At 38.6% G+C, this 23318-nt stretch overlaps 1 protein-coding gene across 4 annotated transcripts in view; it reads left to right on the top strand.

The window, feature by feature from the left end:
* Window positions 1–23318, top strand: part of sgcd (sarcoglycan, delta (dystrophin-associated glycoprotein)) — a 154085-nt gene that overhangs the window by 34561 nt on the left and 96206 nt on the right. For 3 of the 4 annotated variants that reach the window (XR_010820922.1, XM_066716458.1, XM_066716457.1), the window contains exon 3: window positions 20509–20610. The exons of the other annotated variant lie outside the window; for it this stretch is intronic. Coding sequence is in view for 2 of the 3 variants with exons in the window: in XM_066716458.1 (XP_066572555.1) it covers window positions 20509–20610 (102 nt within the window). In the remaining variant the exon portion in view is untranslated. The remainder of the gene's footprint in view (window positions 1–20508; window positions 20611–23318) is intronic. 4 annotated transcript variants of the gene reach the window in all.

Genomic DNA, 23318 nt, shown 5'->3' with positions numbered 1-23318 from the left:
ACGGCACCTTTGATATCCTGGGCTATTCTTGCCTGGGCTGTTCTTGTTTGGACATTCTTATCAATCTTTCAGAAGGTCTCTCTCTTTCCGTTGTTGAATATACTTTCAATATCATCAGCTGAAGAAAAGTACATTCCAAACAAACTCCACTATAGTGATCCACATGGCAGTGGTTTGATGAATGTTGGACATCTTCCTGCAATATGCTTGCCTGCCTTTCCAAGGTTATCCTGTCCAGGATCTTGCCCTCTACTGATAAAAGCTCTGTATTATTATATTAATAATTTTCTGAGAGCAAATACATATTGTGAGTTTAATTACATTCTGTGTACACAACATAATGTCCTTGTGCTTTTGTCACAGTGTCATTGCCTTTTTTTTCCTTCACTCTAGAAGTCAGACAAACTGAATTCGGTAAATGACAATTTAATTAAGTTCATTTGAAATGCACTCATTGTGTGGTGGCAGCTTAAATTGCAATCTGTTTTTCTTGTCACACAACAGGTTCAAAATGGTCTGTTGATTTATGAACTTGTTGTCTTTTCTAATGGTTCCTTTGATTAATTTTAGTTCTTAGCAAAGCACAGATCATTTTTATATGAGAAAGGTGAACTAACTATTAACCATGAAGACACCTCTCACTTTCCTCACCAGCCCTTGCTCTTGGAAGCCGTTTTATTATTTATTATTTACTGTGCATTAGTTTCTTTTTTCAAGATACTATCTAGTATAGAAGAAAAACAATGAGAAGGACAATACAATTTCCTTTGCAAAGCATGGCATTTGACGCAAATAAACCCTGCATGCATTTCCTGTTCAGGCCTAAATATAGCAGCTGTTTTTCTTTGCTTAGTGAGACAATTATACCAGTGGGATTCCAAAGGAAAAACTTGAACTCGAGCAGGGTTGCATTATGTTCCAAAGAAAACGCTGCTTGGGGAAACCTTGGGGGGCAGGTGCATAATTAATTCAAGCAACAATGTAGTTCAGAGTCATGCAGTATCCTGATGAACAGCCTTGAGATAATATGTATGCAACACAGGAGCAAGTACTAAACACTGCGGTAGCTCATGTAGTTTGGTGGTTATGCATCTTGCAAGGGCCACATGCAGCTAACTGACATGTATACTAGTCTTAGAAGTAATGGGAGGGGGACTGGGTAATCCCAATGTGGTTAGAAGTGCTTTTTTAATGTGTCAGACTCTAAACTGCATGCACAGAGTGGAGAGGAGGATGCTATGAAAAGATATGGCCCCGCATGCAGCTTCACATTCACATCTATTCAGAGCTCGTTGTCCATTTTCTTTTTCATTTGTTTGTTTTGTTTTCAGTGTATCTGCTTGCCTTTTTAGCAAATCTCCATCTTTTTTGCCTGTGAAAATGTAAGAGATAGCTATTGATCGTACTGAGTCTGAGTTGTTTTCACTCCTGTACTTGAATTAATGTTTTCAGTGACTATGAAAAATAGCCCCCTTTACAGGTGTTAACAAGGTAATTTTGCTTGCTTTAACATATCCAATCTAATTGCCAATCTAATCTTTGTCCATACCTTCCCATTTTGGATATCAGATTGATTTTGTGTGTGTGTATTGTTATATATTTACTATGTGTTATATTTACTTGTTATATATATATATATATATATATATATATATATATATATATATATATATATATATATATATATATAACTGTTATATATATACTGTTTTACGCAGTTCCTTTAGTTTGTGGTTATTGGAATAGATTTTATAGATGGAGAATGCAGATCACTTAAAGAGAGTTGACTGTGACTGGCATGAAGCAAACACCCCAAATTACCCAATGTTTGCCAAAAAGCAAACAAAACTATGTTCATGTACTTTCAAAAGTATTTTGTTCCATCAATACATAAACAATGTGGTTATTGCTACTTCCTCACCGCTCTTGGTACCATAGTTTGGCTCTGGTGTTGCATGCTGGATTACCTCGCCGTATGTATTTTGTTATTCAATTGTTTACTTGTAAACTGGTTAACTTTCCTGAACATCTCACCTTTGGTAAACCTCCTGAAAGCTAATATGACTTAATTAAATATACAGAAAATTTAATTGAATCATCCCCTCCCTTTTGTAGAAATGTAACCGAGCATATCAAAGAGATAAAATATCTACCCCCCCAAGTTTTATAAACAAAGTAATCCGTTGGCCTTTTGTAGTTTTATGATTAACACCATTTTGTTTAATAGAAAAATAAAATTAAAATAAAGTACTAATTACATGAAAGATATAGCTCACCATCCCCCAGACATATAATGAAATAACAAGTGTCAAAGTCAGTGCACAAAAAATATGTCTTTGTATGGCAATTTCTGCAAAACAGGCATCAAACTAGAGCAAGCCTAATTATGTCTCTTATAACCCAGATGAGTCTCAGCAGACACAAGTTTGACTCACATTGTGGCCACTGGTACCGGGTTGCCAGAGATAAACCGTAAAACGCTTTGATCCAACTGAATTTCCAATAATTGTGACAGATACCGAATCTCAGACTGCCATAGCTTGCCGTTCATTGGCTACTTCTTGCTGCATGTTCAAATAAAAATCCCAAACTACAGTGTTGTATTTACAGGGCATTAAATTCTTTATCCATTCCCCCTCCCCTATTTTCCAACGATGGAGCATGACAGTCAGTTAGTAATATATGAGATCAGAAAAGAACAAATCTGCATTGACGTTGATGTGGAAGAAAACCCTGCCCCTTGGTATTCCAAGCCTTCCAGAAAGAGTGTGCTCAGATCTTTGTGAGGATGCTCTTAGTCAGAAAGTGCTTGATGTACAAGTGTGCAACATTGCAACCTGAACCAGTCTGCACTCGCTTTGAAACGCACTAAGGGAAAAAAACATTTCTACCACAAGCATGAGCCTGAGGCTTCCTAACCCACCAGATCATACACAACATTGCTCCTGATTATTATAACATTGATATGATCTAGTTAATTGGCCTACTTATTTTTCTATTGCAGCCTTACGTAGAGCCTTTTTGGCCATTCATAAGATTGACATTTATACTGCTCTTAATGGAGCCTTTAGTTTTTGTTAGTTTAGTTGAGTTTATTAGTCTCATGTAATTTGTTTTTTAACCTCATTGTTTGTAGAATGGGTACATCTTCGACTGTATCTACACTTTGCTGTGACATGAGTCATTGAAAAGTGTTTCCTGGAGAAAGTAGGCAGAGTAGGAAAAAATATATATATATTGATTTTATTGAATCAAGGGCTCCATAAAACAAGAAAGCATAGTGAGACCCAAACAAAGAGCCCAGAAAACATTTCCTTGTTTCTCCAATGCTGATACAAAAGTGACATATATTTATTGCTAAAAAACACGTTTTTTCTGTGTTGAGAAGCAACATTCACATGGGGAAACCAACAAAGATGGAATGAGCAAGGACACCTCTGTTCCTTGAGTGGAATGAAATCACACAATTTGTTTCTTGTAGGATGCTAAGAGCTGAGTGAACATGTTGTGGCCAGAAGTTATATATCATGGGAAACAATTGGTGGCACAGGTGCACAGCAATCTGATATGTTTAACACACTATGTTAATGCTGAAGTGAAAAGGCCCCATGTCAAACCCGGTTAGGTTTATTTTTACAAAGCAGTCACATAATTCTTTTAAGTGACCTGGGTGGGCAGCATGTAGAGATTGAATATCCTTCCAAGGGGGCACCTTGTTTTCAGACTCAGCAGAGCAGCGATTAATCAAACAGACAGGACAATCAGTGAATGTAACAGGGCTCAGCATGTATGATGGGTCTGTCACAGTGACGTCGATCTCTCGTGGGATCTCAAAAGGGTACAAGTCTCCCTGTCTCAGGGTTTTGGCCTTTTGGCTTGAAAGGTGTGTTGTTTGCTGGTTTATGGCATTTGGAGGCATGCTAGAGACAGTGGATGAACCCACTGTGGTTTAAAAGAATTGCTGTGCTTGCTACAGAATTCAGAGTGATAGTGTTGTAAGGGGCCCGCTGTCAAAATTGTGTGATATCATTATTCCAGGTTCTACAGACTGGATGCCCCTGAGGAGCAGTTTATCGACATAGGGGCTGTGGTGTTCAGTCCTTATTCTGGATAGCTCCAGTCTAGGACAGTTTTATCATCCATTTCTATGGTACATTTAATTCTTATATGTTAAAAATATGTTTTGGAGTCATTCAAGAAACTAACACATTCACAAATGGCATGTCGCAAATGGCTATCACGCAAAAATGTGCATTATTTGCCAGATTTGTAACCTCGTTTTGATTGACGCAATCCATTCTGCTCTGTTCACCACATAATTGTATGCATGGCGCAATATGGGGGGAATGGCTGAAATTATGTTTGATTCCTGCTATATTCGTAGGTGTGTGACATGCAAAAAATGGTTTGCGACTTGCAAAGTATCTCCACGCACAGCAGCAGTCCAGTGGACAGCGACCTTCCAGCATGCAGTCAACAATGGGAAGTGTGGGGCTCTCGGTTTTCATTGTATGTGTGCTGCAACAGAACAAGTCCCTAACAGTCTTTATTTGACTGAATGGCAACACATACATACATTACAGACGGGTGACAATTTAAGGAAAACCTGAATAAATTACTGGAGGAACATAACGAATGCAGATGCCTCCAAACAGGTATATAGCATGATACAATTAGCAATTAACATCCTATCATGCTCTGTGGCATGTATGCAAATGCTGAGCAGGACCAGTTGACCTCGATTTTTGATCAAGATGGCAAGAGGAAAGGATCTAAGTGACTTTGAATGAGGAGTCATTATTGGAGCACGAATGGCAGGAGCTTCAGTCACACAGACGCTCAACTGGTTAGTGTTTCAATAGCAACAGTGACTAAAGTTACATCTGCATTTAGATCTATGGGAAAGACATCAGTAACTAGTTTGGAAATTGTGGTTGAAAGTGCACATTCGAACGATGATTCGATGACAGAGGGATATTATAGTAGGGTAGAGTGTATAAACCCCTCATTACAAAGCCAGATGTACATGTGAGAGTTCAGAGGTGCAAAAACCATAGACTACCATAGGGTATTGGATAATATTTGTTACTACTATGCCCACGATATTGTGTTTGTACTACGCATTAAACATACACATTGTGCAATTGATACAAATTTTTGCACAATATTTGCACGTCGCATTAATCCAATAACTGCGCAAAGCTAGCTCAAACAGTGGGAATAACAGCATACTGTGAATGCACAGGCAGGATTGCGAGGTGGAAACAGGTTTGCGAGGCACAAGACAAAAATACTATATTCCAATGCCACGCAAGACCATGTTAGAATATCTAATTGTTTTTGGGGAAATCACTTTTTTTTGCAAGGCACACATTTTGCTTGGAAATTGCTCGAAGTTTGAATATCGGGCCCTTAGTCTTTAAGGTAGAGCTGCTTGGAAGGAACAAGGGACACGCCTAATTGATTAATTAACTGGCCAGTATTTCCTAGCCTTTAGAAATGGGTGATTTTGGAAGACCTGTAAATCTGGACTGTGGCTCTCTATGGGCTGGACTGGAACCAATTGGTCACTGGATTGTCCCAGAGAGCAGCTTGAATCTGTGGTTGCAACCTTGTATTTCTAAGCAAAAAAAGAAAAGGAAAAAACATCAAAGAGTAATGACATGTCATGATTGCGATATATATACAACTTGACCTGTTTGTTTGCCTTTTTTAAGATAATTATTGTTACTTGTTTTTGTGTTGTCTTTTGGCATATGTTGCCGTCTGTCACACACACACACACACACACACACACACACACACACACACACATGCACTCTTCTTCTCCTAACTAGGAAAGGGTTTATGCATATTTTTAAAATAAGGGGGGCATAAATGGGTTTAAATTAATTAAATTGAGTTGGATGTTGCATGTAACCCTTACCTCAATATGAGAATGAAACACAACCTTTTCTTTGTGGTAAGTGCCAGAATTCCTGTCAGTCTTAATGGCCAGTTTTTCTTAGCTCATCAGCATGTGTATGTCAGAATCTGCAACCGAACCTGAAAATAATATGATTTCGTACTTACTGAGTGTGTTATTCCTGCGGACCTGATGCATTTCTAATCAGCTACTAGCGGGTTTAAACGTTCCTCATTTGTCAGAAGATTTGCATTAGCTACAGCTATTGCTAAGGAATAATGGGACTCATATTTCGCAACACTTTGTTCGTGATTGTTATCCAGGCAATCTGCAGCAGCAATTATAGCTTTGAAGATGATAGTCAGAGTGATAGAGCCACCCAGTGCGATTCTATCTTGATTACACTTTTCACGTTTCAGTCTTTGCTTCCAGAATGGCATCAGTCTATGAAAATCCATGCATTGTTTCCTAAGAGGAAAGGCTATTCCTTGGCACAGATGTGCAGAACCCCACAGAAAATACTATACAGGGAAAAATAAAATAACGTGTTGTGAATCCTGATATTAGTTCCTAAAAGAACAGAGGATTCTCTTGGAGGGCCCATATAATAAGCAACCTTGATGATTAATTGCTTATACACTCCTTGTAAACAAGCCAATTTGTCTGAAGGGTGTTTTTACGACTCACCACCTTTCTATTATGCAACTGCAGAAAATTAAATATATTTTATTTTCTGCTTCATATTTGAAATAATGCTGTATTCCAGATGGAAAATCTGAAGGCTTTTGCTTCTGTGCTTTTCACAGGCCTCGGTTTTTTAGCACAGCTAAAAAAAATATTTAAAAAAGACAAACAGCAATTACTCTAAAGCTTTAGCATTCCGATACACCGTCTGCTTGTCACAGCCTCTTAACAGCCATTTGTCCAGCTCAAGAGGTTCTTTGTTTTCTTTTTAATTATACTTTATTACCTACAGCTCAATGAAGATGTGGAATAAATATGTTAACTTGACTCAAATCCAGCATTTCCTGAATGTCATGCAGAATCACACTTGCTGGCAAGGTGGGAAAAAATGCAAAATCAACCCAGCGTAATTTGAAAAAACACTTTTGTTAGGGAATACCATGTAGTACATTAAAGGTGCATTTGATGTCTTTGTACATGAGCTGAAAAGGGATTACTTTTAGGTTGAGTTTATTGGGTATTTTCATCTAGAGCAGAGGGATTACAATTGATATTTCCCGTCCCAATAAATATTTATATGACAGGGATGAAAGTCAGTCAAGTGAAACAGAGAGGTTGGGTTTATTAATTACATGGGTTACTAATATTGCAAGAAATAATAATAATACAAAAATAGTGTAAATAGTGTAGCCACTAATTTATCAAATTGTTACTCTTACTCTAGTCGCAGAGGATTCGTGGTGTAAATCATAAAACTCACAGTAGGTTTTGTCTCATTTATAGCTGAAAAGCCTGGAGGGGACACTGTTCAATGCTATACCCCCCTGCAGGGAAAAAGACTAACTGACCAATTATAGCTTCCATGTTGTCAATCAAAGTTGCAGATAATGGAGAAAATGTCCTTAGACTGGGATGGATCATGACCAGAGGTGAGTGGATGTTCTATACATAAACCTCCTCTTAGTGATTGCAAAGGATTTCATGACTTTCTTACTCTGTATTTTCATACCACTTTAATGCCAATTTGGTTTTCAATTTGATAGCCAATAAGATGCAATTAAGTCAGCTTGAAACCAGACCCAGAATACTTCCTCCTGAGCCCATTACCTTGTGCATAGTGTGTATAAGTCTAAAGTTATGTAGTGGATCTCAAAAGTGTTCACCCCCCTTGGACTTTTCCACATTTCATTGTGTTACAACATGAAATCAGAATGGATTTAATCAGGCGTTTCTGCCACTGATCAACACAGACAATGTTCATAATGTCAAAGATGTTGCAACTCTTCATTGTTCAAAGAAAGAAATATATATTTTTAAAAGTTACACATTTTATTTGTTTTTCTCTGCATACAAGTTTAATGCCTTGCACGTCAGCACACACACACACACACACACACACACACACACACACACACACACACAAAGTATTCAGACCTTGAAGGTAACACTTACCTTTGATGTCATCCCTGGAATACACATTTGCCCAGTCTCAGAGTTTAAACACTTTAGACGAGCAGGACAGCCTAGTTCCATGCGGAGAGTTGTACACAAACTTCATCCAGCTGTGTCCCAGTTCTGTGAAGCGGGATAGCTTTTTAAAATTGAAAAAGGTGACCTTGCTAAACTAAAATCTGTCTTCTTTTTACATCATGTGCAATAAATATATATATATATATATATATATATATATATATATATATAAAATCTAACAATCCATAATAGGATATTCCTTCCTCAGGCAATGCTAGCTTAAATACATGTGTAGGTGTGGGCTCCACCAAAGGTGACTATCATTTTTGCATTAATATTACATTTAAGGAAGCATTATAAAAGAGGCATGGGAAAATGCAGGAACATATGACACAAGGGTAATTCAGTATGATTATTAAGGTATTCATAACCTTAGGAAGTCCACTTTGTTTTCATTTGAGTTTCAATATAGTTTGACCCAGTCACCAATAACAGTGATTTGATGCTGGCTTGAGCAACACTACTACATTGGCTGATAAATGTGCAAAAGCCTGTCTTTCCATCTGGGTCCTATTTTATTCATTGCATACTATCACTCTTGTTTGAACTCTGCATGCAGATTTCAGTCAGACTCCCGCCTCTGATGGTCCTGGTGTCAACAGTAAATCAGCAACAAATTGTTTGCAATAGCAAGCGAGCATGACCTTTATTATGTGCTTATTTGCCACAACTTCCAAAGCAAGTTGTGGGGTTCTGAGAAATATAGCATTATGTGTCCCAAGTATTGACTACATGTAACCAGTTAATTTGTCTAACAGGTTCATTATTGATCCATCTCCCCAAAGTAATTAAATAGTGCCCTTTTAATGCAAACGTGTAAATAATTCTCTCAGCTGGTTCTCTGCTTATTTCGCACAGAAATATCTAAAGGACTGAATGAGGAAATATATATTTATATTTATATATAAAGTCACATATAGTGCATATTTTCACCAAAATGTATTTTTCTAGGGGGATTTATTTCTTCACAGTTTTCATAATCTGTAACAATTAAGCAATGACAGTGGTAACGCTCATTTACTTATGACCCTTCTGGTTCTGATTTAAGAAGTACAAAAAAACTGCATACACATTTTATTGGGAAAGGTGTATACAATTCCTTCAACTGTTGACAATTAGCCCCAGATGCTAAGATGTTAAACAACGATAATAGCCCAATTTAGATTTCTGACACAAGTTATTAATTACAAGGCCCAAAAAAGGAGGAGCTATGTGCTCACACAGATTGGACCATACACATAAATATCAATCACTGTCAAAGGTAGTTGATTCAGCACTCTGATTGGTTGCTATGGATATTTCCTGTTGTTCGACTTAATACACTGTTAATAAGAAGTCTATAATTGCCGACAGTTATGTGTAGTCAAAGTTCACCAAAAGAGGAGTAATGAACCTTTTCTTATGTTTTGGTCAACATAGATGAAGAGGGGCCACAAGATTTGTTTTTGTAGGCTAATTAAAAGGGACAATGATTAAGGGACTGATTTTCACTGTATTATTTTGTATTTTACTGGGAAGTGTGTTGGATTTATAACACAGTGCATTTCTTTGCCTGCTTTGAAGAATCAAATTTAGAGACGCAGCACGGAATTGTCCATAAGAGGTTCAATCTGATTTCATCACGAAAAAAAATCACATGAATAAAACAGCACTGAGAACTCAAATATTTCCAATATATTCTGTGTTGAATAGGCTTCTGTACATACGATTCCTTTGAAGTCAGAGGGGAGAAATTGTTATCTGAGAATTAAAATAATAAATAAACAGGACAATTTCACAGAGGAATGAAACCTGTTATACTGAGACAAAGGGAAATGAATAGGCTAACTATATTCAAAGATAAATGCTATAAGTTACATATTACGATAAGCTGCTTATGGACACTATGTCAAGTGGTATAAGCAGTTGTTCAACTTAATATATCTCAGATATAAACAGAAAAACTAGATTCATATTGTATCATATCCATGTTTTATTTAAGAACGGTTTCACATATGGACATACAGAAGTGCTCCATTTAGGAACTTTCAGCTGTTGTATTTGCAACAAAGTCCAATTTCAAAACTCTGGAGGGGGTTTAAGATTAATTTAGAAATGTTAATAACCAGACATGCCTGAAAAAGGAAGCATTTTCTCTCAGGGCTACTTAACACTTCACACATGTTTGCATCCTTTTGATCTTAAGTGTATGGATTTCCCATAGCAGATCCTCCATAGTTCATTCTTTGAATATCTGGTATGATGGTTGCATATTTTAAGGAATGTGTGTTCTTGCCTTGAGGTTAGGCTTCACAGTCTTTCTGCTGTTGAACTGAGCTGCCCATTTGACTGGATTCTTACATTTTAAACCAGTTCCAGTCTAAAACATTTGACTTTCACTCCACTCTGATGTTTTTTTTTTAATATATATATATATAATTTTAAGAGTTGCCTTATAAACCAGTTTATCATGGTTCACTTTTTTCTAGTTCAGGTTCAGTTTATTTCACAACATGGAAAATGTAATTGAATTTGAAATTGAACTTGTTTTTGTAGTTCCACAGTTTGGTTCTCTGTGCGGAGCTGCTCATTTCCAATGCCTCGGTTGCACTGGCCTATTTTTGCCATATTATTTTTAATTTACAGTTACAGTTTAAACAAAATACACACGTTTCATGATTAATCATACAGTAACAGCAGCTACACTATAGCAGGTTATAATTTAAGTGTGCATGTTTCAGTCATGGCGTTTATGGATGTGTTTATTAAACCAGTCCTTAATGTTTTAGAGGGAAACCCAGATCTGCTGTATTTATGTATTCATTCATTTATTCATTCGTGTTCGACTTCATACTGATTGTCTCTGCGGAGCTGTTGTACAACAGACCTGCACACCATTCACAGGACAACAGCCTGAAACACCTTCCAATTTTTCATAAAATATTAATTAAATTGGCTGCTACCGCTCCGATTACTGTCCTTCATTGTTTTTTTTTTTAATTGTCACGGCACTGCACCGGGGTCCTGTAAAATCTGTGTTCGGCAAGTATTTAATACACTCGGATATTAACTGTAAGCAGTAATTGTTTCTGTATGTGGACTTCACTCCATGCCGCTAATAAAACTAATTTCTCGGTGATCCCACATGGCATGTGAGATTCTATCTTCTGACAAAATGTAGCTGATGTGTATCTGATGTGTTTCTCTTCCCTGTCTGTCTACAAGTCAAGCACACATCTCCCCTTCTGAAAATGAAGTATTTCTTTAGAGGGCATGACGGACGCTTACGGCCATGTCAGGCACCAAATACTTTATTTTACTTATCCAGATAGGTCCAGACTTAAGCTACTGGAAACACCCATTTAAGCGGGGCACAAGTTAACCAGAATGCACTTGCATTCATATTGCAAAACAATTGGAGTAGCAATCTCGCTCATGTACAGGCAAACTCTGTATATGTGCGAGATTGGTTTGATCTGCACACTAGTGTGATTCATCACTATCAGAGGGTTCACAAACCAAACTGCACTTCAATCTGCAGCAAACCATAGGTTTAAACTGAGAAATGTGGCAATGGTGAAATTGACTAATTTGCATTTTATTTAGTTTTATGTTTTTGCTTCTAATAACTAATTTGTCATGTCAAATCAACCAAGCTTTACTTTTGTGTTTGTTTACAAGCACATAATTGCATGCAAATGAAACACTGACATCTTGATAACATGACTAATGCTCATTAACGTGAATGCAGATGTGAAAAGTGAAAGGTGAAAGATGTGACTTAGGTACACTTAGGTCAGGGGATTCAGGATTGTTATAAAATATTACACCCTTGTTTGCTTGGGGTTTCTTTATTCTGCTTGTGAATGCAAAAGTAACATGGGGGGTGGGGGGTCAAAAGACAGTTTAGTTGCTGAAAACAACCAAAATGGATATTAAACCAGTTTCACTTTTAATTTAATTTAATTTCTATTTGAGGTGCATTCATGGCTTAAACAGATGTCATCTGAACAATAAAAAAAAATCAAAACAAAAGGTGCACTCCATACATTTCACTTGACTGAACTTCTTTAGTATGATATGTTTACTTTAAATTTGGCATTCCCACAAATTAAGCAGGACATTTCTTCTGGTATTATTTCCCAGAGCATATTTTGTCTTTCAGCAGAAAAGTGACAAATCTTCAGATTTTTTGTAAATGAATAATAAGCAGGATTTTGTTTTCACTTCTAATTCTAATTCCTGGCCAGACACCCCAAAGACACAAAATCATTTAAAGTTTAATGTTTGATTACTGATTAATGCATTGTTCAATGTAAAATAAACACTTTTGCCAGGAAAGCAAAAGCCTTAAGCAAACATTTAGTTAACTCTATGAAATTACCCTTTCAAGTACAGCAATAATATGAAACATTTCATTTAACCTTGATCACTTCTGTTTTGACCATGAACATTCTTAATTTCCCATACTCAGAAATGTAACACCTAATGTGCTACTGAGATCAATGGACTCATTTATTGTGTAGATGGTTAGAAATCTGAACCCTTACAATTGTCATATTTTGAAACTGATTACTTAATGTTGTCCTTTATATCCTCACCCATATGCTTTTTACAATGTTAATCAACTCAGCTTTTTCTCCAGTCAGCATGAGAGGGATCAGGAAAACAAACACACATCCTGCTATTGGTGGTGCAATTGCCTAAGAGCTGTCACAGAACTGGAAGGGTCAGAGTTTGGCAAGGACAATGGCAACCCCTGTGCTGTACCAGTCTGTTTGCGAGTCTGCAATGACATTAGTGAGATCTGCCTCAGTCTTCTCTAAAATGTGTAAGCTTAGATGTTTGGACTGTGGACTTATGCAATAGAAAGACAAAAAAGTAGGTGACTTGGCAGTATACGGATGGATATATGATATCTGTGTCTTTCCCATGATATTAGGAAGGTTGCGGCCTTGAGCAGAGTTGATTTAACAGCTGCTGATTCCAAATCTGCAGGAGTAAATTTAAAAAAAGTCATTGTGGATTCCAATGATTATAATTATTCTCATACAACCAGGCTTCATCTGGTTTTCAACAATGTAAAGTTTGAAACCTAAATGGTACCAATACAGGACTACTTTAAAATTGACAATGAAACGATGATGGATGGACCAATGGAAATGATAATGATAATAACAAGAAATCATAAGGTACTAACAACAATGGTTATCTTTCAATTCGAGAACACTACCCAAAGGGGAAGGGGTTAAGCCAGTTTCCATTGTACCTCATACAAAACATATTCCTTTCAAAGCTGCCTATAGACTCGCATTTGTGTCACTCAAGCAGCCCCTTCCTGTTTCCTATTTGTATAACTAGTGATGTACACACCAGAATCTCCTCTTTGCCATTTCTGAGTCTGAGTATTTCACAATCTGCTCTGTTACTGGGATTTTCACGCACAACCATTTCTAGGGTTTACAAAGAATGGTGTGAAAAGGGAAAAACATCCAGTATGTGGCAGTCCTGTGGGCGAAAATGCCTTGTTGATGCTAGAGGTCAGAGGAGAATGGGCCGACTGATTCAAGCTGATAGAAGAGCAACTTTGACTGAAATAACCACTTGTTACAACCGAGGTATGCAGCAAAGCATTTGTGAAGCCACAACACGTACAACCTTGAGGCGGATGGGCTACAACAGCAGAAGACCCCACCGGGTACCACTCATCTCCACTACAAATAGGAAAAAGAGGCTACAATTTGCACAAGATCACCAAAATTGGACAGTTGAAGACTGGAAAAATGTTGCCTGGTCTGATGAGTCTCGATTTCTGTTGAGACATTCAGATGGTAGAGTCAGAATTTGGCGTAAACAGAATGAGAACATGGATCCATCATGCCTTGTTACCACTGTGCAGGCTGGTGGTGGTGGTGTAATGGTGTGGGGGATGTTTTCATGGCACACTTTAGGCCCCTTAGTGCCAATTGGGCATCGTTTAAATGCCACGGCCTACCTGAGCATTGTTTCTGACCATGTCCATCCCTTTATGACCACCATGTACCCATCCTCTGATGGCTACTTCCAGCAGGATAATGCACCATGTCACAAAGGTCGAATCATTTCAAATTGGTTTCTTGAACATGACAATGAGTTCACTGTACTAAACTGGCCCCCACAGTCACCAGATCTCAACCCAATAGAGTATCTTTGGGATGTGGTGGAACGGGAGCTTCGTGCCCTGGATGTGCATCCCACAAATCTCCATCAACTGCAAGATGCTATCCTATCAATATGGGCCAACATTTCTAAAGAATGCTTTCAGCACCTTGTTGAATCAATGCCACGTAGAATTAAGGCAGTTCTGAAGGCGAAAGGGGGTCAAACACAGTATTAGTATGGTGTTCCTAATAATCCTTTAGGTGAGTGTATATATGCTGTATATACACTCCTTCGAATCACTATTTATATCTATTATATATAACATTATTGATATATCTTATATAATAATATACTCTGCCTGCTCTGTCTGTGTCCATATTGTTCAAATGGCCCAGTCTGTGCAGTGACCTTTCTGTGTTCTTATGTTCTTTAAATAGTCTTGTACTTTTGTCCCCGTTGTCATTCTTCATTGGATTCTTCACCTTCAAAACACAGGCTGTCTAGGGAGCAGCTGGCCTCCTTTCTTTATTTTTTTATTTTTAAATCATCACATTTAATTTTCATATATTTCTCCAGCTTCAGGGGAATTCACAAGGAACTTCCAGATTGTCCTTTTAATATCCCAGGTAGTCAATGTGGTCATTCTATTTTCTTCTCAGTGTCTCCTTTCTTAGCACTTGTCCCTTGAAATTATGTGGATTGACCTGTACAGTATGTAGAACTGTACCTTCCCATGTACGCAGGGTCTCAGACACTGGTAAAATGTGACTGTGTTGACCTTTAATTGGAGAAGCTCCTGCATTCTTATGCAAATGAATGCCATTCCCGTCCCCCCTTGATAGTGTGCCAGATAAAATCTAGCACCTTTGTTAAACAGACTGATTCCCACCTTGTCAACAGCCTTGGGTCATCATTCATCTGAGTTTGCAGCAGTTGCGAAATTATGCATGATTGTTAAAACGATACAACCACCTCACAAGACATTTTCACCTGTAGGATCCATACAGTATGCTGATTAGGCCTGTTTGTAGTGTGGTTCTTGAGCATTTTAATCAGAAGTGCTAACATTTTATCCGGATATTTGTTGTGAGGATTGTTGTATTTGTCAGGGTTTAGGGAGTTGTGATGCAGGTTAATAACAGTGTATAAGAAACTTTCAAATGAAGTCAATTTTAATAATTATAGATCACATAAATGGTTTGTGTCCATACAAATGAGACAAACGTTTCCTTGTACCTTGGCTGATTCTCTACTTATCTCAGACATCTATACACAGCAAACCAAAGTTACCAAACTATGCTCACCCTTAGCAAATATGAGTAGTAACACTATGACAATCTTAGGGGAAGTGTCTGGCAGAAATAAATCATGTTATAAAATGTTGTGATTTGTTGATTCTCACTCACATTTAGCTCGAGAGAAGACATACCTTGAGTGTGTGATGAATTTCTCACATAACGCATTGTGAATTATTTATGAAATGCAAATAGCCGATCTTGTTCACGTTTACCACAAAAAGGTGGCCCAGATATTAAAGTGTGTAGTATGCATTACTGAGAGCAAAGGGGAAAAGAAGCTGAGAGATGAGAAAAGTGTCTCAGTGTGTGGCACACAGAGTAACTGTAATTCTGTCTCAAATATACTCCACACGCAACCGACCATCTTTAGGATAGAAAGGATCTGAACAACAAAAACAAACAAACAAGAAATCTCAGAGTCTGTCGGAAGTCATTTACAGTTGCATTTTATTCTGCATTGTACCTAAAAAAGCTTTCATTGAGGAATTACAACTTAGATTGGGAGTAGTAGGCAGAACACACACACATTACAGGGACTCTGGTGGTCTTCTGATTTTGGTCCTCATCATTGAAGACTGAATAAATGTATAATGGCAATAGAATAGATCCCAAGAGATGAAAATGATCTACAAGAAGATCACATAATAGATGGCAAAATGAAATATGAAGATTTGCTGGTATGACCTGGAAGGATTTCAGGAAGATCAAAACATGTGAAAACCTCTTGGGGAGACCTTCATTCAAGCAATTGATCAAAAAAGACTGATAATGATGATATATACACACACACATACAATATATATAAATATACAGACGGGTGACAAATGAAAGGAAAAACCTTTAATTAAAGTCAGGGATTTTGTAGGCTTTGTGCAAGAGTACCTAGAAGAATTTATGCTGTTTTGAAGGCAAAGGGTGGTCACACCAGATATGGAATTGATTTCGATTTTTCTTCTGTTCACTCACTTTGCATTTAGTTTATTGATAAATATAATCTATTAACATGTCCATTTTTGAAAGCACACTTACAGCATTTATTCACACCTGCCTAAAACATTTGCACAGTACTATATATATATATATATATATATATACACTCACCTAAAGGATTATTAGGAACACCATACTAATACTTTGTTTGACCCCCTGTCGCCTTCAGAACTGCCTTAATTCTACGTGGCATTGATTCAACAAGGTGCTGAAAGCATTCTTTAGAAATGTTGGCCCATATTGATAGGATAGCATCTTGCAGTTGATGGAGATTTGTGGGATGCACATCCAGGGCACGAAGCTCCCGTTCCACCACATCCCAAAGATGCTCTATTGGGTTGAGATCTGGTGACTGTGGGGGCCAGTTTAGTACAGTGAACTCATTGTCATGTTCAAGAAACCAATTTGAAATGATTTGACCTTTGTGACATGGTGCATTATCCTGCTGGAAGTAGCCATCAGAGGATGGGTACATGGTGGTCATAAAGGGATGGACATGGTCAGAAACAATGCTCAGGTAGGCCGTGGCATTTAAACGATGCCCAATTGGCACTAAGGGGCCTAAAGTGTGCCAAGAAAACATCCCCCACACCATTACACCACCACCAGCAGCCTGCACAGTGGTAACAAGGCATGATGGATCCATGTTCTCATTCTGTTTACGCCAAATTCTAACTCTACCATCTGAATGTCTCAACAGAAATCGAGACTCATCAGACCAGGCAACATTTTTCCAGTCTTCAACTGTCCAATTTTGGTGCGCTTGTGCAAATTGTAGCCCCTTTTTCCTATTTGTAGTGGAGATGAGTGGTACCCGGTGGGGTCTTCTGCTGTTGTAGCCCATCCGCCTCAAAGTTGTACGTGTTGTGGCTTCACAAATGCTTTGCTGCATACCTCGGTTGTAACGAGTGGTTATTTCAGTCAAAGTTGCTCTTCTATCAGCTTGAATCAGTCGGCCCATTCTCCTCTGACCTCTAGCATCAACAAGGCATTTTCGCTCCCACAGGACTGCCGCATACTGGATGTTTTTCCCTTTTCACACCATTCTTTGTAAACCCTAGAAATGGTTGTGCGTGAAAATCCCAGTAACTGAGCAGATTGTGAAATACTCAGACCGGCCCGTCTGGCACCAACAACCATGCCACGCTCAAAATTGCTTAAATCACCTTTCTTTCCCATTCACACATTCAGTTTGGAGTTCAGGAGATTGTCTTGACCAGGACCACACCCCTAAATGCATTGAAGCAACTGCCATGTGATTGGTTGGTTAGATAATTGCATTAATGAGAAATTTAACAGGTGTTCCTAATAATCCTTTAGGTGAGTGTATATATATATATATACACTCACCTAAAGGATTTTTAGGAACACCTGTTAAATTTCTCATTAATGCAATTATCTAACCAACCAATCACATGGCAGTTGCTTCAATGCATTTAGGGGTGTGGTCCTGGTCAAGACAATCTCCTGAACTCCAAACTGAATGTGTGAATGGGAAAGAAAGGTGATTTAAGCAATTTTGAGCGTGGCATGGTTGTTGGTGCCAGACGGGCCGGTCTGAGTATTTCACAATCTGCTCAGTTACTGGGATTTTCACGCACAACCATTTCTAGGGTTTACAAAGAATGGTGTGAAAAGGGAAAAACATCCAGTATGCGGCAGTCCTGTGGGCAAAAATGCCTTGTTGATGCTAGAGGTCAGAGGAGAATGGGCCGACTGATTCAAGCTGATAGAAGAGCAACTTTGACTGAAATAACCACTCGTTACAACCGAGGTATGCAGGAAAGCATTTGTGAAGCCACAACACGTACAACCTTGAGGCGGATGGGCTACAACAGCAGAAGACCCCACCGGGTACCACTCATCTCCTCTACAAATAGGAAAAAGAGGCTACAATTTGCACAAGCTCACCAAAATTGGACAGTTGAAGACTGGAAAAATGTTGCCTGGTCTGATGAGTCTCGATTTCTGTTGAGACATTCAGATGGAGTCAGAATTTGGCGTAAACAGAATGAGAACATGGATCCATCATGCCTTGTTACCACTGTGCAGGCTGGTGGTGGTGGTGTAATGGTGTGGGGGATGTTTTCTTGGCACACTTTAGGCCCCTTAGTGCCAATTGGGCATCGTTTAAATGCCACAGCCTACCTGAGCATTGTTTCTGACCATGTCCATCCCTTTATGACCACCATGTACCCATCCTCTGATGGCTACTTCCAGCAGGATAATGCACCATGTCACAAAGGTCGAATCATTTCAAATTGGTTTCTTGAACATGACAATGAGTTCACTGTACTAAACTGGCCCCCACAGTCACCAGATCTCAACCCAATAGAGTATCTTTGGGATGTGGTGGAACGGGAGCTTCATGCCCTGGATGTGCATCCCACAAATCTCCATCAACTGCAAGATGCTATCCTATCAATATGGGCCAACATTTCTAAAGAATGCTTTCAGCACCTTGTTGAATCAATGCCACGTAGAATTAAGGCAGTTCTGAAGGCGAAAGGGGGTCAAACACAGTATTAGTATGGTGTTCCTAATAATCCTTTAGGTGAGTGTATATATATTGTATATTTAACTTTTTAACTTTAAAGCTTTGTGTGACTCTACACCAATTGACATCAATTATTTTGGCATGGCATTCATTTCAAAGTACTGGCAGTCAGAATAAATTAATATCTGGATCGTGTGAAGTTTTCGTAAATTACGTGATTTTTTTAGGCTCCTAATTGGAAGTGAAAATCAGGGGTTTATTAGGGATTGTCAGGTGAAAGTTAATTTAATTTATGCCCCTGGGGTCATCTAAGTCTTGATCTGTATTTGGTAATGCTCTGCATGTGTAAAGGATCAAAGTAAGTGCTAAAATGCAGACTTTCTTGATCATATACAGTGTGTATGCCCTTTCATATATATATTTATCACAGAATACTCCTATGTCTTTTCTTTTTTCTTTTTATTCCATTTCAGAGGTTCATTTATACACTCTGTGATTTGAAATCATACATTTAAATCCTGCTAATGCCTAGTTTCCCTGAATCCTTATGATTTTTTGAGATGCCAAAAGGGAAAAAATGAATAGATTCAACATTTTGCTCTGTGACACTATACTTTAAGCCTTGCTTTTTAAGTATGTGTTAGCCAGTCATTTCAAACTAGCACTTAAACTATAATCTCCCATATGCACTTTTGTTTATTTATTTGTGACTGGGAACTAACACCTGCAAGACTGTGTAAAAAAATAGATCTATACAAATCAAAAAAACTGTTTTAGGCATCGGCTTAATGCGTCTGTTTTTAGTTCATGAGGTGTTAGGGAATAAGCATAATCATTACCTAATTCAACCTCATGCAGCAGCTAACCACGATGTGCTAAGTGCTAACTAGTACATTTTTGTATCAGTCAAATTCCTTTTTAAAACATCAGAGATGGATTCAAATAAAGTGTAACTTTTCTTCTTCTTCATGCTTTCTCTATTGGAGATTAATAGAGCACTGTTATTCACAAAACATTTCTGTGTTTAAAATTGAGACTCTGTGCATTCTTTAACTATACATAAGTAACCCATATAAAATCACAGCTGCACTTGGACTGAATATCACAGAAGTAAAAACTGTATTTCCTTCACTCTTCTTCTGAATTAATGTAATAATCACAAGCATTATCCGTAACCTTGGACAAGGCAGTCATCAAGTTTTCTGGTTTTATGCTTTTTCTGTCAATATTCTTTAACAAACTGTGGCCTCTATTTTGAAAGTGTGACCTATACATTCATTCAGGATGAGGTAAAGGAAGTCTTAGAGGAGGTTAAACCTGATATATAAGTGATATATAATCTGCAGTACTTTTGACTTTTGGGTAAGTGCTGCAGCCCTAATTCAGGGTATCCTATGTGCAAATTGGTATTCTGTATAATATATTCATGAAACCAATATCCTAATCCTAACTGTTCTTCTTTCCTTTGGTTCTTTCCATTCCAGGATGGTATGGGTCATCTAAGAATTACTGAAAAAGGTCTGAAACTGGAAGGGGATTCTGAATTCCTACAACCTCTCTATGCCAAAGAAATTCAGTCAAGACCAGTAAGTTTAATACAACCCACTACTACAACTTCTACTACTAGTAATAAGTCACAGTAGGGGTGTACTTACATATAGCGTTAATCAGTTTTACACATTAAGTACATTGTAATAAGGCATAATTACACTGTTCTTATGAGTAGTTACTATGTGAATATACTGTAACTGTGGAGACTTATTATCACCATATGTTACATCATATTGTATATCAAAGGAGTATACAGTCACAAACTGTAGTGAAAACTAGTTTTGTTATTTGGTAAAGATTTAAACTGGCATGGTAAGGCCCTGCTACATGCTAAGTGAATTTGAGAACCTTACTTGAGAATATGACAATTAATCCAGCTCAATGCGCCCACACAGAAGAACGATAGGTTGCGAATGCAATCCCAGTTATCTGCAAAAAGGAAGCACTGCCCAAGGGGGAGGGGTTTCAGCGCACTTCCATTGGAACACGATTGAAACATCTCTCTATAAAAGCTGCAATTGGCCCCCTGGTCAGTCACTTAAACAGATCCCTTCCTACTTCCTGTTTTTATAAAAGGTGATGTGCACACAGCACTTCCTCTTTTTCCGGGAGACTTGAACTCCCGTTTGACCTTGCAACCCTTGGGTAGTGATTCCTTTTTTAGATAACCAGGGTTACATTCACAACCTATCGTTATCTTTCAAGTCAGAAGCTCTGCCCAACTGGGAGAGGTTACAGTATAATCAAACCGTCACAAGGGAAGAGGCAATGAGCTGGTAAGGAAGCCTGCCCTGAGGTGTGCCCGCTAGAGGGGCCTGGCTAAAACAGCTACAGACACGCCGCTTCCGCGCGGCACAGGAGCAATCTCATTCAACTTAAAGTAAAGAATGCAATAATGAACAAACTATATACAGGGCAGCCTCGCAAGGCAACGTACATGAAAGCCGCGTGACAGTCCCTGGGAACAATCTACAGGACAGTCACCAAATCCAGGAGCAGGTCACATGGGTGCTCGACTGGAAGGCATAGTCCAATAGGAAGGAAAACAGTTTAACATAGCTCCATCCAAGGTAGACGCTAGGATGTGCCGACAGGGGCAGACGGGGAAATAAAGGTCAGGAGCCTGTGCCCATAAGCTACTGAGGCTCAACCGAGGCCAACACCGGGTTCCCAATGGAGGGGGCTGGTCCCCTCAAATCCAACCTGTAGAACTGGACAAAAGTGTGCTGGGAGGCCTTAGCTGCATTTGAAGAATTGTATGCCAAGGGGGTGCCTTGGAAAAGGGCTCATGGTGTGGCTACAGCTCGAGTCGAGTACGCCACCAGGGGCCGGTTGTACTAACAGGATCGGATCCGGACTCACTGGATCCAGATTATGAAAAGGCGTTGTACGAAGCAGATCAAGATCCGGCTCCGCTGATCTGATTTTTTGATCCAATTATTAAGCAGCGTGGGCAGTAACTAAGCAGTTTCCTAATGACATGAACCGGCTCGTCAGTCTCTGTGCGGCTGTTTGAACATCTACTGCTCTCATGACTCAATGACAATCATAAATCTTTCAGAAAACTATACTGTGCTATTGCTGATGAGTTTATTAATGAAACAGCCTTGTTCACTACGTTTCCCAATGCATGTTAATGTCAGTGTGCTTATCGCTGCCACTGGATCCGACATGATCATTTGTAGTCTGTCATTCAAAAAGTTGTCCGTCAAGGACAGGGCACATTGGATCCATTAAAAACTCACGAAGTACACAACCTTTCCAGATTATTGCACTGGTGTGTGTTTCTTTAACTCCTCAACAACAACAATATAATAATAATAACAATTAGCCAATAATCAATAACAGTCTTTTCTCATACATAAAGTCAAACAGTCCAAACAGACAAGATCAAACAGGCAACACCGCAGTAGCAACTGAACTAAGAGAGCTGAGTTTTAAGAAATGTCTTAAAAGTATGGAGTGTAGGAGCGCTTCTGTAGTTTGCAACGGGGGTGCTGGATTTTTTTTTTTACAATAATGTAAATAAATAAAAACCGCACACAAACTACACCTCACCATAAAGACACAAAAGCAGAATGCACGGTTCAACATTATATTGTTTATTTGAAAGTGCAAATCTTTGTAAATAAAGTAAGTCACATTTGTGTTGTTTATCTGTGCTTAACCAGACTTAACTACATCGATAATGTTACCTATTTGCTGAAACCTGCCGGTTGCGAAATCTCAACGCTAAATGCAGCTTCAAATGTTTTGGTAAGGCATGACTGCGCTTCAGTGTATGTCCTAAAACAGGATCAATTATGTCTATGAGGTTAAACATGCTTCATGCTGTTAATCTATACCGCTTTCATACATCTTCCCGAAAAACCTCTGAAGGCTTTTGACTGTCTTTAAATACCTGCAGTCTGTTTGACACCGGCGAACTAGATGAAGTATACAGAGTTCCTGCATTTTAAAAAGTCGGATCAAGCTCTGATCCTGATCAAAAGCAGGATCATTTTTGATATCGGATCTGAGCTCAGATTGAGCCCTGATCCGTTTAGTACAACACAATTGAGATCAAGATCAAGATCAGATCTCGTTAGTACAACCCGCCCCAGGTGTTCAGGCACCGGGGCCCCAGTCGACTTGTAGGCCATGTTAATATTGTCCACAATCCAATGCTAGAGACGCTGTTTTGAAAGCGCCTGGCCCTGTGTCCGGGGGAGTGTCTTTGCTTGGTGGAGGTGGAGGGGGCAAG

Source organism: Amia ocellicauda, chromosome 11, assembly GCF_036373705.1.
Source record: "Amia ocellicauda isolate fAmiCal2 chromosome 11, fAmiCal2.hap1, whole genome shotgun sequence".
Lineage (NCBI taxonomy): Eukaryota > Metazoa > Chordata > Actinopteri > Amiiformes > Amiidae > Amia > Amia ocellicauda.
This window is presented reverse-complemented; position numbering and strand designations above follow the sequence as displayed.